Source organism: Haemaphysalis longicornis, unplaced genomic scaffold (genome assembly GCF_048455015.1).
Source record: "Haemaphysalis longicornis isolate Haplotype H1 unplaced genomic scaffold, Haemaphysalis longicornis Haplotype H1 scaffold_10, whole genome shotgun sequence".
In the NCBI taxonomy this organism is placed as follows: Eukaryota; Metazoa; Arthropoda; class Arachnida; order Ixodida; family Ixodidae; genus Haemaphysalis; species Haemaphysalis longicornis.
Genome location: NW_027526204.1, coordinates 138384038 through 138401544, shown reverse-complemented (window position 1 = coordinate 138401544; position 17507 = coordinate 138384038). Strand labels below are relative to the sequence as shown.

The 17507-nt window shown below is 46.3% G+C and overlaps 1 protein-coding gene across 4 annotated transcripts in view; it reads left to right on the top strand.

Annotated features, from left to right (window-relative positions):
* The window catches only part of Fak (protein tyrosine kinase 2 Fak), a 66031-nt gene that overhangs the window by 31385 nt on the left and 17139 nt on the right, over positions 1–17507 (top strand). For 3 of the 4 annotated variants that reach the window (XM_077690950.1, XM_077690948.1, XM_077690951.1), the window contains exons 2-22: positions 836–1070; positions 1730–1905; positions 3499–3586; positions 4224–4300; positions 4650–4767; positions 5120–5260; positions 5916–5993; positions 6356–6460; positions 8704–8815; positions 10773–10796; positions 11739–11760; positions 11836–11897; positions 11999–12049; positions 13170–13267; positions 14074–14161; positions 14646–14746; positions 15403–15518; positions 15897–16087; positions 16155–16359; positions 16627–16706; positions 17009–17040. In XM_077690950.1, the coding sequence (XP_077547076.1) occupies positions 836–1070; positions 1730–1905; positions 3499–3586; positions 4224–4300; positions 4650–4767; positions 5120–5260; positions 5916–5993; positions 6356–6460; positions 8704–8815; positions 10773–10796; positions 11739–11760; positions 11836–11897; positions 11999–12049; positions 13170–13267; positions 14074–14161; positions 14646–14746; positions 15403–15518; positions 15897–16087; positions 16155–16359; positions 16627–16706; positions 17009–17040 (2200 nt within the window). The remainder of the gene's footprint in view (positions 1–835; positions 1071–1729; positions 1906–3498; positions 3587–4223; positions 4301–4649; positions 4768–5119; positions 5261–5915; positions 5994–6355; positions 6461–8703; positions 8816–10772; positions 10797–11738; positions 11761–11835; positions 11898–11998; positions 12050–13169; positions 13268–14073; positions 14162–14645; positions 14747–15402; positions 15519–15896; positions 16088–16154; positions 16360–16626; positions 16707–17008; positions 17041–17507) is intronic. The other variant, XM_077690949.1, reaches the window with a different exon arrangement.

Genomic DNA, 17507 nt, shown 5'->3' with positions numbered 1-17507 from the left:
CGTGCCCTCTGGACATGCACAGACATGCAAGCCAACCTGAGATCTTCCATCCAACCAGTTCTTGCCACAGAGCGCCTTTCTAGCTGGTAGGCATGGTCACACCCCCTAAAGAGTTTATCAAGAATACGCCTGGGCTAGACAAGTTCCTGCAATCCTACCAAGAAGCGAAGCAGGAAGCAGTCCTTTGGACACAGGCTCCAAAATAGCTCTCTCTCTCTCTCTCTCTCTCTCTCTCTCTCTCTCTCTCTCTCTCTCTCTCTCTCTCTCTCTCTCTCTCTCTCTCTCTCTCTCTCTCTCTCTCTCTCTCTCTCTCTCTCTCTCTCTCTCTCTCTCTCTCCCTCTCTCTCTCTCCCTCCCTCCCTCTCTCTCTCTCTCTCTCTCTCTCTCTCTCTCTCTCTCTCTCTCTCTCTCTCTCTCTCTCTCTCTCTCTCTCTCTCTCTCTCTCTCTCTCTCTCTCTCCTCTCTCTCTCTCTCTCTCTCTCTCTCTCTCTCTCTCTTTCTTCCCCCCCACGATTTGTTCCACAGAACAGTTCCCGTTTAAGACGCAAGTCCAGTGCATCACCCATGCATTAGGGTATTAGCTTATGCTGCAACCACATTAATGGAGCAGTAAATATTTAAAAACACCAGTAGCCATGGTGTGACATCTCAGGGCGAATCAGGCTTTTCACATTGGCAGAGTTGACAGCCGTGCCACATATGTGCCGGCAAATGAAAATCTATTAACTTTGTGTGAAATAGTGTCCAGCTCCCTGCTGTCCCCTCATTTAGCCACCCCTGTGAGTACATGTCAACTCTGGCCCTGACCCTGGCTTTGTCACTGGCTCGTACGCAGACTGCACGATGAGCCGACGGGCGAGGCCGTGGGAGCACGCGACCCGGCCGGTGCGTCCCCGTGCCCCCCGCGCAAGCCCGTGCTGTCCCCATCGCACGTCAGCAGTGGCAGCCGCCCCACGTCGCCACTGGGGGCACACCGGGGTGCCCCCGAGACTCCCATGTCCCCCCTAAGGGTGCACCTGTCCAACGACACCTTTAAGGGCGTCAAGTGCGGCGACGCCACCGACGTCAAGGTGGGTCTCCCGAGCGCCCCCTCCTCTCTCGTCCGTTGGCGCTCCCGTCACACGGAGGCAGCCGAACCTTCTTTCAGTTTAAAAAAATCCCTCTGAAGTAAAAAAGAAAAAATAGCCAGCACTTGCATAACAGCTCTAGAGTTGTCTTTAGTCCTTGCAGGCGAATGGCACGATGCTGGATTGCACGTCAGTGCCAACGTCAAAACAGAGAAGATGTAAAAGTGTAGCAACCCAAATCTGTTGAAAGGCTGCATTGTGTGGTGTCAGTTTGTTTCCCCCTTATTTTCGTTCTCTTTCAGCGCTGCATACATAATTGCAAAGTAGGCTGGCTTCCTTGTGTGCTTTTTGTGCTCAGTGCACTTGCAGTATGCTCGCATTACGTGCAACGAAGACATTGAACAGGGAGAACCTTTGTTATAACTGGCATATTTTCATATGAGAATTGGCAACTTGGACATGGGTGCTGGGTTGGAACTGCTAGTTATTTCGAATAAAGCCACAATGTGAGTGAAAGGATTTCATTTCATTGAAGATTTACAACGGTAGCCTGTCCGGAAGTTGTGATCGGAGTTGACGACCGGTGTGCTCGCCTGCTTGCCAAGTGGAAGCTCGCTTTCAGCTGCCGTTTCCCCCTAATCGTCTTCTTCTGGTGTGTGCAGGGCATCTTGCGGCTGCTGTCGTCGCAGCTGTCGGAGCGGCCCCTGCCCCTGGAGTGCCTGCTTGCGCTGCGGCTTCACCACCCGGCGTCCGGGGAGGTCCGGTGGCTCCACCAGGACACCACCATGTTCCAGGTGGTCGAGAAGTACCTGCCCCAGCACGCCACCAACGACTGGAGGTACCCCCCTCCCCGGCTGAAAGTTATTTAATCTTTGGGCTTTGCTTTTGAAGGCTTTGAAAGCATTTTGCAATACCTGTACTGTAAGGGGGCACAGTGGTCTTATAAACTTTATTTTGCTTTCCAACCAATTTTGATGAAACCTCATGGGTTTGTTCAGTTTTTTTTAGCTGATTTATCCAATTAGTTTTGATGTGAGCTAATTAGTTTTCATGTTAATTAAAAATCTTTCTTGATTGTTCTTGAGAACAATAGAGGAAAAACTATTCAACAAAAGATTCCAGCAAGACATGAATAGATACTAGATGTTGTGGAGAATGAAATGTGGGAAGCAGTTTTTTTTTGTTTGTTTTTTGTTTTGCTATCGCACACAAGTTTACATCAATTCTAACTTCTTGGTTTGAAGTACTCCTGCTAACCAATTAAAAATAATGCTAATTAAACAACTACTGAAACACAAAATGCAAAAACTGCTTCCCCTATTGGATGGTTTAAACATTCAGCTTCACAGTGCAAAAGAAATGACCTTCCTGGCTGCACTACATGCTGGGATGTATCTCTCGAGAATTTTATATCTCTGCAAAAAACTCATGGCAAAAAAATGCGGAATAAAGTTTTTTTTTTTTTTTTTAATTGGGGTTTTTATGGCTTTTATAAGTACCTGGTACTGTTCCAAGTATGAAACGTTCGGAGGAAAAACGTTTCAAATCAAGAGAAAAGACCCATGTGCCCCCTTAAATGCGAAAGTTCGTAATATGCAAGTACAAACACGCGTCCGACAAGAATGCGTCATCCGGTGGCAACGGCCTCTGCATGGACACAAAGGGCCTATCATTGTGTTCTTATGGACTTCATCTGCGAAGTGAACCTTTTCATGTTCGTCTGATCACTTTTCTTCATCATCATCTGATCATACACCTTCATTTATGTCCTGTGGCAAGATCAATGTTAAAACAAAAAAGTAAAAACGTCTGGTTTTATGTACACACTTCGCTTATCAACGCATGAATAGACCATGTATGAAGTGGCTGTAAAGACTGTTCAGCACGATGGTAGATTGTTTTTAACGTGGGAGACACCAAGATAGGACTGGAATTCTTGAGCACCACCCTGGAGACATTTGATAGGGTTATTTGGTCACAGCTGTTTTGGCGGAATGCAGTTGTCCCTTTTGGGAAGCAGTAAACATATTTTTGTTTTATAACTAAATTCTGCTTGTCTGTGTGCACACCACAAACCTAGCTGGGACCATTAATGAGCATATTAGGTGCATATTCTACATTGTGTTCAATCCAGATTGCAAGAGGTGTTTCTATTCAGTTCAAGTGGATTTTAATTGTTTCGTAAGCTGATCTAAGGCCACTATTTCTGTGCCACAAACTGAACATTTGTGACCGGTTCTTATAAAAACCTCCTCAGAGTAGATAGGACAGGTGCTATCTTGTCAACCCGCCTGTCTACTCTGTGTCCTTTCTACTCTGTGTTTGCGCTTCAAACCATGGGAACTAGTCACGAATTAGCCCAGCATGAAGTTCTTCTTGACCATCCTCTTAAAAGCGAGAATCTGCAAACTGTGATGCCGTCTCTGTGCAGGTTCGAGCTAAGAGTTCGCTACCTCTTGAACAACCTCCAAGAATTCCATGACAAGGACCCTGTGCTTTTTACTTACTTCTACAAGCAGGTGAGCTAGAGAGTCAACCCTGATTTTGATCTGCACGTGAAAATGCCTGAAAAGAATGAAAAAACTGCCGCTTTTTTAACAGCCTTCGGATGAACTTGTTTGTTTAAATAAAAAAAAATAACTTTTCTTCCAAACCACGGATTAACAAAATGTAACTGTTTTGTGTGCAGTCTGTTGTAATTTTGTAGGCTGTAGCAGCTGTTTAATCCAATGTGGAAAAGTAGCTGTCAAATGCAGCGAGCTGAAGCTTGACATGAAAGTGCTAGCTTTGGGGGCCTAAGAAACTGCATGCCGGTTACAGTTGGGAAGTGATCACAAAATTTTTTATTGCATTTGCGTGAAAGTAATGCACCCGTGAGTATGACGTGAGGTGTTACTTCCCTGTGTTTCCGAATAGAACACGAGGGAACTTCGAAAATACGAATATTGGGGAAAAATTTGCGTTAAATTCGGGAAAACACAGTACTATTTTATACTGACTCTTCTGCAGGCAGTGTGTATTTCCTGTTGCTGAGTTCTGCCCGATTCTCCAGAATGCATCTGCCTTGTACACCTATGCAAATCTTGGGAAACAAATGCATACATCCCAGCTTTATATTGAGTGTAGCCCTTCACCTTCTCTGCTTTCTCTTTTCAGGTCAAGAATGACTACCTACAGAAAAGTGTGAATGTGGATCAAGACCTGGCAATTCATCTAGGCTGCTTAGAAATTAGGCAAGCGTTTTTCAGTCCTCACTTGCTTCTGCAATCATCTTATGACTCTGTATATCTGATGTAGCTTGCTGAGCTTTTGTTATGTGCCCAGGGCAAAATTTTGTTGCCTCTCAGTGCTGGAGCACGGTGCTTTTATTTTTATTTATTCTTTTCAGTGAAGCAGCTATTGAGTCGTGTATACCCCACGTAGCTTTTGAACAGGTGTGATAACACAGAGTATGTTCTCTGACATGCTCAGTTTCTCTGAATTTGTGGCCGTGCTTTTTTAGAGTTTCGGTGCAGATATATCTTGGTCGTTAAGATAAGGGTGAGCAAGATAACACTGGATGTTCTCCTCGTGTGACTGCAGGAGGTTCTGCAAGGACATGACCCATGGGGCCTTGGACAAGAAGTCCAACTACGAGCTAATCGAAAGAGAGATCGGCTTGCACAGGTTTCTGCCGGCACACATCATCTCGGCCAACAAGGTCTTGTCTCTCTCTTTCTCCCTCTCCTTTTTTGCGTGGCTTTCTGTTAGTGCATGTTGCACCGTACTTGCATGCCACACTGTGATGCTGTGCTCACAAGATACAGGGAGAACAACCACAGCAATGCTTTCTGTTCAGACGAGAATTATGAGCTTTTGCAGCTACTTTAACAACAAAATATCCACGCAATAAATGCAGCTTTGCTTTCATTATGTACATGCATTGTTAAGTACTGTACGATACTTAAGGCCACAACAGTGAAGGGTTTCTTCTGGGTCTTGTTCTGCTTAGCTTTAGAGCGCATCACAAGTAGTGGGGACCTGATCTGTTTTCCCGCTCTCTGTTCTCTTAGCCCAAGACCTTGCGCAAGCTGATCCAGGCGCACTTCAAGAAATGCTCCCAGCTGAGCGAGACCCAGTGCATCCTCCGCTTCCTCGACCTGGTGCGCCAGGTGCTGCCCTACGACCGGGAGACCTTCCCCTGCGCCCTCGGGGTGAGTGGGCCCTGCTGTCCTCTGACGAGAAGAGAAGCCGGGGGGCTCCATCCGAGATGCAAGCGGAGTTTCTTGGCACGGCCATGTAGTGCGAAGGACAAACATCAGATGGACGGCACTGGTAACGGGGATGTCTACTGACCGATGGGCTGGAGTGATGAATTAATGCTTACAGCGCGAACAACTAGACGAAGGACGAAAGAGTGGCTACACGGACAAGCGCTGTCCGTGTAGCCACTCTCTTTCGTCCTTCATCGAATTGTTCGCGCTGTAAGCATTAATTCAGTGGAGTGCCATCGCGCCCAAACACTCACGTTAATTGGAGTGATGAGATAAGAGAATGGGCGGGAAAGAGGAGGATTTGACTGTCAGGGTAGAGGTAGGTGAATCAAGGCAATGAAAGGGGCCTTTGTCCTCCAACGGTCTTAATTAAAATTGCTGCTGCTACTGAAGATGATGGTTACAACTGGCCGTTACAAGGGGTAGTTATGCACTCCACTCCTCGTCTAGAGTTCATGTTCGGCACATGGAAAGTGCGAAAGGGCTCAGTTTGGGGGCTCTGTCTAATGCATGCGATTGTCTGAAACACTTTCTAATCCTGGAAGCACGGGTACATGGCCTTGATTGGGATGGCGCCCTTCTTCTGGCTTTGCAGACTGGGTGGAGCGTGCCTGTGGAGTTGGTTGTGAACCAGGAACTCGGCATCGGCTATTTGACGGACAGGAATGGACAGGTCAGTTTTTTTACCTGTTCAACTCAAGGGACAGAGTCAAACTTGGATGCTCTTTGTATTCTCAAAGACTGCAAGCAGGTTTTTGAAACATTCTGACTCTGTGAATGCATGCTGTTGTTACACCTTCGTGACGTTAGGAAACCACATTTACCTTTTTATGGGGGGGCAGTTATTTTGACATGTTTTTCCAGAAACGTAACTGTAAACCAAGCCTTTTGGCAAAGCAGTGGTGTTGTTGAACAGTGTACGCAGCAATCGCCTTGCCCTTTACTACAGTAGCTTTTATGTAGTTGGTTAGTTCCCAGCCTACAGTCTCGTGTTGTGACAAAAATAAAACTAAAGATGTGTCACTTTATGTGCAGCTGAACCACATTGCCAACTTCCAGCAAGTGCAGAGCATTCAGACCATAGTCAACGATGTCAGCCCTAAGCCCGTGCTTCAGCTGAAAATTGCTGGGGCCTCAGAGGTGAGTGCTTTCAGCCAGGTCATTGAGTGTGCATGTTTCCCCAGTGCTGTTACAGTAAAAGCTCAAAACTCAATTAATTTGAACTTACAGTTAATTCGATCTGTCGCCCTGGTCCTGGCACAGCGCTGCATTGAGGGAAAACTCCTGATAATTTGAACGCGTTAATATCCACAACGGTTAATTCGAACTGGGATCCTCTGGTTTCCATGGCTGCTTGCAGAAGAAGTCGGCCCAGAGTGATTGCAATGTGTTGCAAATCCAAACCAAACCAAATTAAAAAGATGCAAAACAACTACTGTAATTACCCGATTCTAACGCGCACCTTTTTTCCCAAAAAATAAGTCGAAAAGTCGCATGCGCGTTAGAATCGGATACGAAACCGAAACTGCCGAAACAACGAAAATTTCACCCCGCCCATTGCCATCGCCATCAAGATGGCGCAAAAGCTTTTAGCAACAATTTTTCGGACGCAGGAAGCATAGGCGCCTAGGCTTTTCTATCGGCGTTCACACAAATCGTCAAATCATTGCACTTGCGCGCTTGATAACAGCAATGGCAGCAGCGGCCCTCACGCGTTCAAAACAAGCGGTCGGCAGAAGCGTGCGCCTCTGGAGAAGCTCGCGGGATGGGCGTGCGAGGCGTGGGCCACGTCCCATGAACCATGGTTGAACGTTCGTTCAGAAGTGTGGCATCGCGAACGTGCTTGACGGCACCAAGGACGAGATGTTGTGGTCAGCGGAGAGTGACGAGGGGTGAGATGAGTGAGATTAATTCGAGAAATAAATCGCTCATTTCTCTCACATTCGTTTTTCTTGATCACAAAGGTCCATGCGCGTTACAATCAGAGGGGCAAGTTTTTGCGTTTTTTTTTTTTTTTTTGCCAAGAAAATCGGGTGCGCGTTAGAATCGGGTAATTACGGTAAACAGAAAAACAACAGCGTAGCGGGCATGCTACGCTGTTGTTTTTTTGTTCCATTGTTCTGCTGCGACAGCTTATATCGCTTCCGCAGCGGGCACCACGCAGCCTGCGCAATTGCGCCTGTGCAGGCCGTTTGTGGTTTTCTTTTTGCCGCTGTCGCTGTTCTGGGCCTGTGATCATGTGGCGTGTGCAACAAGCTCAGCTGTTACTTGCGCGGCGGGCGTTAGTCGTCGTAATCCTGCTTTTGTTTGGACCGTGGCGGGTAGCCAGTTTCTTGTGTCACCTCTTTCGTTGCCTCGGTGCTTTGTCAGCGACGCCTCGTCGACTGTGTCAGTCATGGTGAGTCAGAAAAAATACTCGGCGAAACGAAGGACTGCTCCAAATTCGCAATAACGAGCCCGGAGGTGGCTTCGTAGTGTTCTGCCGACGTAGTAGGGCGCAATGTCCATCCATTCTAGCGCCTGCCTGCTAATTTGAACTCCGTTTAATTCGAACAATTTTATGGTTCCCTCAGAGTTTGAATTCACGAGCTTTTACTTTACCATGTTTCCAGTGTGACAAATTTTAGTATTTTTCTTTTGTTGGTGGTGGTAGCAGGTAGTGTAGTTGGATCAGGCGGTGCTAACCTTGCACAATATGTGAGCGATTGCTCCACCCAAGCGGCACCCGATGCATCAAATATGTCACTCCTTCACCATGAGTCCACGAGTTGAGTGTCCCGAAGGTTATTGATTGGGATATGTCAGTTCTGAATGAGGTGGTTGTATTAGAAAGGCCTTCCAAGATAGGCCAAGGGTCTCATTATCATGGCCGATAGGGTGAGCACTGTGGGAATGACAGTTTTGTTACGGATTTGATTGCTCTGTGTACAAGTAATGCAGATTCCCTCCCAGAAAGATACATCAAGTCTACACATACACAATGGTTGGGAATCATTTCTTTTTTCTGGACACAAGCGTTGGCTCGAAGCAATGAACCATTTCACAGTTCTTTGCTTCTCTGTATTGAGATGCATAAATCATTCACACTGAGGAAGCTAAATCCTGGAATCAATGTGTTGCCCACGAAGTGTGTTGAATTCCAGCTTCCTATAGAGAAGCAATTCCACCACGTTCATGTGAACATGGTGGTGCACTTGTTCATTTTGGCCTAGCACCCCCACACCTGCGCTTTTCCTTTCTTTTAATGGAGGTGGCATTGCAGATGCCAGATGGTTGTTCCTTGCTCCTTGGCTGTCTTCCTGGCACAGAGCAGCAAAGCTTTGCCGCTAATCTTGTGCACAGAGTTGGTGTAGCTGAGGATGTACGTATCGCGCTTTTTCCAGGTGCTGAGCATCTCCTGCCCCTCACTGGCCATCGCAGAGAGTATTGCGGACCTTGTAGACGGCTACTGTCGGCTTGTGCAGGGAACGCAGGCCTCCTTCTGGAGCCGGAAAGGTACATCGTCCGACACTGTTGCAACCGGATAGGGGGTTCCCAGGAGAGCTTGCACGGGATCGTTATCCCTCCCCAGTAGTAGCTTATCCTACCCCAGAAATTACCCACTCATTTTTTCTTGCCGATTACATGCTGATACTTACTGTTGAAACTATCGAACAGTGTCCTGGCCTTCAAGTAGCTTGCACTGACCTGTGCTTTCGTGATTGTGTCTCACGTGTGTGTTACTCATTTTGTGCGTGCTCTTTAGCTTTGCATTACTTCCGCATTTGTCGTTATGCATGTCCTGCTTCTTCACTGCTTGCCCAACTGCCTTAGGTTCATGTAATGTCACTGTGACAGGGGTGTCTAGTGGTGCTGTGTACTTTGGTTCCTCTATACTTTTTTCTTTTTCACTGCTACTGCCTTGCCAGTACTGCTTACTGACCAATCTAGTGCCGAGACAACTAAAGATTGTGTGCAACTATAGTTTAACCTCATTATAAGAGACATGGATCTAAGGAACAAATGGATAAAAGAGACACTATTCACCCACATGGTTGGCTGTCCTATCTTTCCCATTAAATTGACCACTTTTGTTACATAAATCGAGTGTAGAAGACAGTTGGTTATAAGGGACAAGTTATCCTTGAATTTTGGTCAACAATCTTGCTTGTAACATACATTTTAGCTTCAGATGCAGTGCCACCAGTCACTAACTGCAGTTGCTTCCGTTGTGGAAACAAAGGGGGACGACAGATGGCCGCAATCGCTATTTCTTATAACTTCATTAAGCAAACACGCTATGGTTCAGTCAGCTATGAAACGATGATGAGAAGCGCTACCAATGGAAATGCAACTTACAAAAGTGGTTAAAGCTTACTGCCGTGCGTTGGAGCGCAAGAACGCTTGCAGGCTTCTGCTCAAGCCAAGAATACCAGGAGTGCTCAGTGGGCTCTACCGCTCGTGTAGCTCCCAATCAAGAAGTATCGCAGATGTTTAGTACTGCAAGCGTGACGAATAGCCAGAGCACACAGCGGAAGAATCTGTGCACTCTGGCTATTCATCAAACTTGTGGACTCGACATCTGATTCATCTTCCGCAAACAGTGAAAGGAGAGAAAGCTTGTATAATCGGCTGTAAAAAGCAGTGTAAATACAGTCGTGAAGCAAACAAAGATTCAGAACTGTTTCAAAAATTCTGGGGGCCAAACATAAATTAGAATGAATCTTTTGCAAAATGCTATAGCATCCTTTTGAGCTTATTTTAGTCGTACGGTGCCCACATTGAACTAGGCGTTGATCAGTTAGTGAAAACATGTTTCTCTGCTTATAAGAGTCATCACATCTAAGAGACAGAAACTGCTGCCCGGTACGTGTCTCTTACAAAGGGGTTCAACTGTATAGTGAGCACACCAAATACTTCCTTCCTCCCACCCTGTGAAAGAACAGGGTGTTGGAAGAACAGGGTGGGGAAAAAACAGAGACGAAAAAGCTTTGACCAAGTCAGGCCACGTGTAGGCACAGTTGCAGTAGTGAAAGCTTTAGACTGTTTCTAGCTGCAAGTAGGGTTAACCCATGTTAAGGCAAGCATTCCAGGGCATATTATTGTTAGCACACAGGCTGATTGGACTCTAATCCATCCCTGACTTGTGGGCTGCGTATGAGTAGCTGGACAGTTTCATAGGCTGTGGACAATGGCAGTCAGTTTGCAAATACATAGTGAATATCTACCTTCGCTACCACTGGTAGGTAACCCTTGTTACATACTCAATGCATCCAACGTGGCTTGAAACATCAGCCTAGCGTGGACCCACTGCAATTTCATAAATTGCTGTTCTGCATACGCTAATTTGTGGGAAAAGGTGTTTTGGGGGAAAAGCTGTTGGTGTGACCCTTGCTAACCATGTCTGCCTGCTTGTGCCGTCTCTAATGCTTGCACCTGACATTGCTTTTCCGTTGGCCGCCTCTCTGTGTAGAAGCCGTTGTGGAAACTGAAGAAGGTAGGCCCAATTCTTATGCTGCTCACAACTTGTGTACCGCGGTTTCCTGTGTAAAACTTTAAAAGCCTGCCCCATCGCTGGCTGCACAAAAGAAGGCTGCAGACATAGCCTTCTGCAGATTTTATTCAGTTTTGTGCTTCATCGGAATAAGAATGTATCTTGAGAACAGTGGCTTTTGACCTCTGCGCACAGAGTCAAACATCTGGTTGTTCTTGTTTACAGTCAAACCCCTGCATACGTTGAACTGAGATGTTTAATTATTTCTTGAAGTGAACAATTGTAACGCCTTGTGAAGTGTCCTCGTTACATTGTGCTTTGTACATTAAAATTATCGGTTAAATCGCTGCTTTCCAATACTCCTTGAGTTTGATAAGCCCTGGCATAGCCAGGGGAGGTGCTTTGGTGTCAAGACATCCCCCGAAATTTTACTAAGGCAGGAAAATGACTAAGATATTGTTTGGGCACAGGTAGCCTTTCTTCTTATTCTTTTTTTTTTTTTTTTTTGTTGCTTTATAACACACTCTGAAAAATATTTCTGGCTACACCAATGCTTGGGTTCGACTACATAGGTTACGCTAGGTTATAACTGTAGTAGTGCACCGGAGGTGCTGTAGTGCACTTATTCATTCTTGAAAAGCGGTCTTGTCAGTGACAGAGAAGTGCTTGTTATTGCCACTGGTGTTAACCACAGAGCACACTTGCAATCTTCGTGAAACTGCTCCACATTGTTTCACAAGCAGCATTGTTGTCACTGCAGGTGCCTTGTCGTGTTGAGCCACTAGAAAGACGAAAATTGCATGGAAGTGTGGCAATCTCTTTAGCCTTGCATATTTTTGTAATGCTGCACTGCAAAAGTTCCAGCACAAACTGCTGACTTGTTTCAAGCACGGCTGTGTTTGCAATGGAGGTCTGACGCATTGTCTTGTTGTCTTTCGCTTTCAGACGCACATCCACCCAAGTACAGGTATGGGCATGCACTCTAGTTGTTTTGAGGCCCGCAGTAGCCAGGGGGTGACTATAGGCTTGCGTTTTCTTGCAGGGCGGGTATGAAGCACAAGAATCATTCCAATGCCTCTGGTCCAAAGAAACCCGGTGCTTCAGGTGAGGCTGCTGCTGGTGTATGGGCTAAAGGTTTCGGAAGAATCTTTGTGTCCCCAATAAATGAATAAATAACCTAAGCTGTCTCTTTTTGTGCATTTCAGAGGATTATGCTGAAATCGTTGATGAGGAAGGAGACTACTCTACTCCTGCAAGTGAGTGCCTTTTTTTCCCTTTCCAGCACTTAGGCTGTTGGCTTGTGTCATGAACGTTATCTCGCGACATTGCTTTCAAGTTTAAGACTGAGTGAGTCAAATGTTTCTGGCTGTGAGGTTTCTCTGGTCTCTTCTGGCTGTATTGTGTGCGTGAGCTGAGATGAGATTGTCCGAGCATGATTCTTCTCACAACAGTAAGAGGAGGGCCTGAAAATTCAAATAAGCTGAGCTTGCATCTTTTATTGAACTTTTTTTTTTTTTTGTAGTGTTAAGACAGCAGCTTGTAATTGTTATTAAACATGCTGTCCTACTGCAACCAATTAGTGGTTGCAGATGTTCTGGTATAGGTTTTGATATTGCCTTTTGTCTTGCTGCCAGGCTCAGTCAAAAAATTTATGACAGTGACAGTGCCAACAACTGTTCCTTGTGTAAGCCTGTCATCACTCAAATTTTTTGTGTTTTGTAAGACACCCAGCCCAAAATGTGGTATTTTCTACGTGCGATCTGACAAGAATTTGTGCAGCTGTGATTTGAGCAACTGTGCGTGGCACGACAAAAGCGCACCTTTTAAGTGCAGAGCACTTTATGGGCTTGCCTTGTTGTCGTAGCTCGCTCGCTGTACCCAAGTAGAGCCACACAGTGTTCCGTCGTCGCGGCGTAACCCAGAGGCTTCGAAAGCCAAATGGTTTATATAGTCATGAGAATTCAAAACTCGTGTGAACCACTGGCGCTTGTCATACATCTCCCCGTTGTTTAGCGCAAAGAAAACTTCAAGTACATTTGAGGCAAAATATATGTAATTAACCACCAGTGCCCGCGTTCATTTAGTTAGGAACGCTCGTTTGGTTGGTTTTTATGATAGTAAGCGAAAAAAAAGTGTCAGTGCAATGCCGGCACATGCGGGAGGAAAAGCAAGCACAAAAGGAACAGAACTCCCGCTGGCACAGTTTCAGGCAGGGGCATGCGAGCACTGTGAAGGCGGGAAATTTGAATGGCATTGGGTGGTAGCAGTGAGCGGATAACGGCGCTACAGTCCTTTATGGCGAATCACTGCTCTACACTTCCGACAGCTTTCACATTGAGTGGAACAGCTTTAATTTTTTGTTGTCACTCCCCGCAGCCAAAGACTATGAACTCAGCCGGTCACACATCACACTCGGGGACATCATCGGTGAAGGCCAGTTCGGGGACGTCCACAAGGGAACATACACGTCCAAGGTATGTCACCACTGGAGTTGGGGAAGGATTCTGAGAATTGGTGTTTTGGAGAAACATGGTATAAGCCTAATCTTCCTCATCAGTAAGGTCGGCTTGAACAAAGATCCGATAAGAAAAACACGCAGGATGCAGTGTTTTGCTTGACAGTTCCTTCTTCTACGCTCATGGTGCTCTTACCAGTGAACGTGAGCTGGCTTGTGAAATTGAAAGCAGTTTCCCTATTTGGTTCTGAAAGTGAAGAGCAAACGTAGGTTTATTAACAGGTATGGCAAGGTGAAGTGTCACTTACTCTTTTTTTTGTTGTTGTTGTTGTTGTAAGGTTTAGAACTGCTCCTTTTTTTCCCCCAATTTTTATGCTCAAATAAACTAGCTGAAGCTTCTGTTTGGATCTTTCGAATGAAATGAAAGGGAATGATACAGAGTAGAAGCTTCTGCTGAAACTTTACCCTTTTCCATTTTAACATTTACTTCGTAATTAACTTTACTTGAGTCCATGACCTGACTAATGAGATAATCAAATGGGTATTGAAAGTGGTGACATAACCAATTTGTAGACAATGTGATTAGTAAAAAATTACTTGTTTTTTGAAATTATCCTTTTAAGAAGCCCCTGGAGCGTGTAAAATCAGTGTGCGGTTTTGCGGGGGCATGTTGTTGCTGGCCCACCCAGAGCTGGTATTGCTGGCGATTCGTGCTTCAGTTACATGTACAGGTGGCTGCTCAGAGGCGTAATCTTCCAGTGACTGACGTGATGCAGTGCGGTCTGTACACAGCCCTGAGCTACGGTTGTTCCCTTGCGAGTGCAGGCCGACAACCAGGTGATTCCCGTGGCCATCAAGACCTGCAAGGTGGAGACGGAGGACTCCATGGGCGAGAAGTTTCTCGAAGAAGCCTGTGAGTCCACCATGGTGCCTTTCTTCTGTCATAGAAAGTGATGGACTGTGGTCCCGATCAAGGATGCGTCCTCATGTGCACTCGTGGGCACATGTTTCAGCATACCCATAGCGAGATGTCGTCTTGTAAGAGTAAGACATCACCATAGTAAAATGTCATCACAGTAAAGCATCATCATCATAATGGCATGCTCCTCGCCAACTGAGGGACGAGCCACTGCTTGCTTCTTCTAGCTTGCTTTATACTGCCTGGTTGTCTCCTGTGTGGGTTAGCACACATACACACACACACACACACTTTTAAAGGGACTGCCAATCCTACTGGCAGAGCTGATGGTGAGAATTCTGTGTCTGGTAAATAAAAGTTGTTCTTTTCTTGTCAACAAATTTTGCCTGCTTTCCTCATGAGTGAAGTGGCAGCAGTTGTTGCTGAGGTTATCAGCGACCCAATGTGTGGTGACGGTGGGTGGGTGCTCTGTTTGCAGACATAATGCAGCAGTTTGATCACCCCCACATCATCAGGCTCATTGGCATCTGTTCGGGCTCACCCATCTGGATCGTCATGGAGCTGGCCAAGCACGGAGAGGTGGGTGGGTCTTTCTCCTGCGCTTCTGGGCTCAATTTAGGAATTGGTGCCTTGTGTGTTGAGCACATTGGCCACGTGGGTTTTCACTGCCTCAAGCCTGTCCCATTCATTCCCGTTGGGCTTCAAAAGAAAAGGAAGTGGTGAAAGGATTTCAGGATGGGTCTTGGGATTGTAGCTTTCAGTGCTTAGGCATGGCGTCTGCAATTATTTTGAAGGTGCTGGTTGACTAAAAATAAGAGCAAGAGATCTGTATGTGAACTTCCATTCCAGTTGCAGAAAGTAAAATGCAGCGCAGGAATTTTGTTACCAAAATGAACCTGTTCTGCACTATTTGGCTGCGTTTGCTGTACTGTGTGCTCAATGTTAGTGTCAACAAGGCCCTCTCATTGTGCTGAGGGGAAGTAAAAAAGCAGCAGTTCCAGGTTCAGGGAATGTTTGCTCTCTAACACTAAATATTTTTTCAGATTTGCACTTTCCAGATAAAATCAGGCTTGCAGCAGGAAGATGTGTTGCTTCCAGTTTATGTTCTTGGTTGGTCCGTGTTCCTGGACCAGTAAATTACGTTGTTTGCCGTGAAAACAATTAAGAAGATATAAGAGTACGACATTTTATCTCCAGTTCTTCAGCTCCTGATGTGGTGCTTGCTCTTCTTCCAGATGCGGGCTTACCTGCAAAGCAACAAACACCGTCTAGACCTGGCCACCCTGATCCAGTATGCCTACCAACTGAGCACCGCGCTGTCTTATCTTGAAAGCAAGAAATACGTCCACAGGTGCGTTGCTTTGGAAATTGGTTGCCCATCATCACCGTGGCTCTAAGCTCCACTTGATCCATCTGTAACGTTGTGGCCAGTTATCTGCATGACTCTGTTTTAGCTTTGGCCCAGTCATTCCATATCTAGTATTTTGCATGAAGGCAGTGGAGTCAAAAAAAGTGTACTTCGTCGTTAGTGATATGGTAAGCAGTGTCTTGGTTTTTAATGTTCCTTTTCCTTGATGGCTGGCTTCACCGATGTTATAAGATATTGCTTACAGGGCTCCTTTTTTTTATAAAAGTGCTAGCATAATGTGTAGTTTGCTACATAGTCTTGCGGTGTTTCAGTGACGGTGAGCATGGTGTTGTTTTCTTTTAATCTTCCTCATTCTTGCAGGGACATAGCTGCGCGCAATGTGCTGGTGTCGTCCCACGACTGCGTGAAGCTGGGCGACTTTGGCCTCTCGCGCTGGGTGGAGGATCATTCCTACTACAAGGCTTCTCGCGGGAAGCTGCCCATCAAGTGGATGGCCCCGGAGTCCATCAACTTCCGCCGCTTCACGGCCGCCAGCGACGTCTGGATGTTTGGTGAGACTCGGCATCATGGTTTGCCGAGACTCGGCATCATCCTGTACTCCTCTTTCCCATATTACAGGCGTGTGCATGTGGGAGATCCTGATGCTGGGCGTGAAGCCCTTCCAGGGGGTGAAGAACAACGACGTGATCGGGCGCATCGAGGACGGCGAGCGACTGCCCCTGCCCCCAGACTGTCCCCCGCGCCTCTACAGCCTCATGTCCCAGTGCTGGGCCTACGAGCCTTCCAAGAGGCCCGGCTTCCGTGACGTCAAGCAGGTGCTCAGGTAGGCAGTGCCCAAGGGGGTGGCACTGGCTCCTCTCCTTTTTTTATCTTTCTGTAGAGGATATTTGCTTGTGGATTTACTAGAAGTGAGGGGGTTAAGTTCAGACGAGCATCTTGTGTACTTTCTACACGCATTGCCACTCTTGCATGGGGATGAGACGAGAAGGCAGTTGGAATTGGAGATCTGGGCAGGCATTCGAGCAATTAGTGCAACGCAGAGTGAAAATGCATTGATGGTCGGTGCAATGTCTCTGCAATGCCTTTGCAGTGAAATTTTGGCTGAGGAGCGGCACCAATTGGAGGACACAATGCGGCGTGAGAATCGCCGGGTTCAGGCAATGTCCTGGGGTGAGTGGCTGGAACCAGCCATCATGCTTTTTGCTCTTGCATTTGAATTTGGCTTCTTTTTTCTTTTGCTCACACTTCTTGGGTACAGCCTTGCGTGGTTTTTAGCTGTACTCCTGTTTACAGTTAGCATGAAGTAACTTTTTCAAACCAGGAAAGCATCTTGATACCTGGTTTATCTTGCCCTTGCAATCATTTTCACTCAAGAGGGGTTACCTAGCACGATCTGGTGATGTTGATGCTTATCTGCAGGATTTTGGTGCTGAGCTTTATTACAGCATGACATTGATGCATCAACTTTGCAGGTTCTTCTGGGTCTGATGAGCCACCACCCAAGGTAAGCGCCACTAGTCCAGTTTTGTTCCAATAAGGCCCGCATACATGTAATAAACTCTAACCTTTGTAAATTGGTGCATGCTCAGGGTTGTGACAGTTCAGTTGATGTTGTGTAGCATTTGGTGTATTTCTAATTGCCTCGAGTGCTACTAAAAACTTGGGCACTTGCAAACAAAGCATCATGTTTTTCCTGAAGGTTGTTTTGGGGATGGCTAGGGTAGTCTAGCCATCTCCAGAACAACTTACAGGAAAAACAATCTTCAGGGTAGGATAGGTAGGGTAGGGTAAGATTTGCATTAACTTTACGTGATCGTCAGGGCTTTTGACAAAGGTAGATGACGAGAGAAACGTCACTCCTTTCTGACCACTTTTCAGTGAGTGAGCTGGCTTTGTATTACAGAAAGATATTCTCAGGAGATGATAGCTGTGCGAGGTTGTGAAACCTTTCTTTTGGTATTGCAGTGAAAT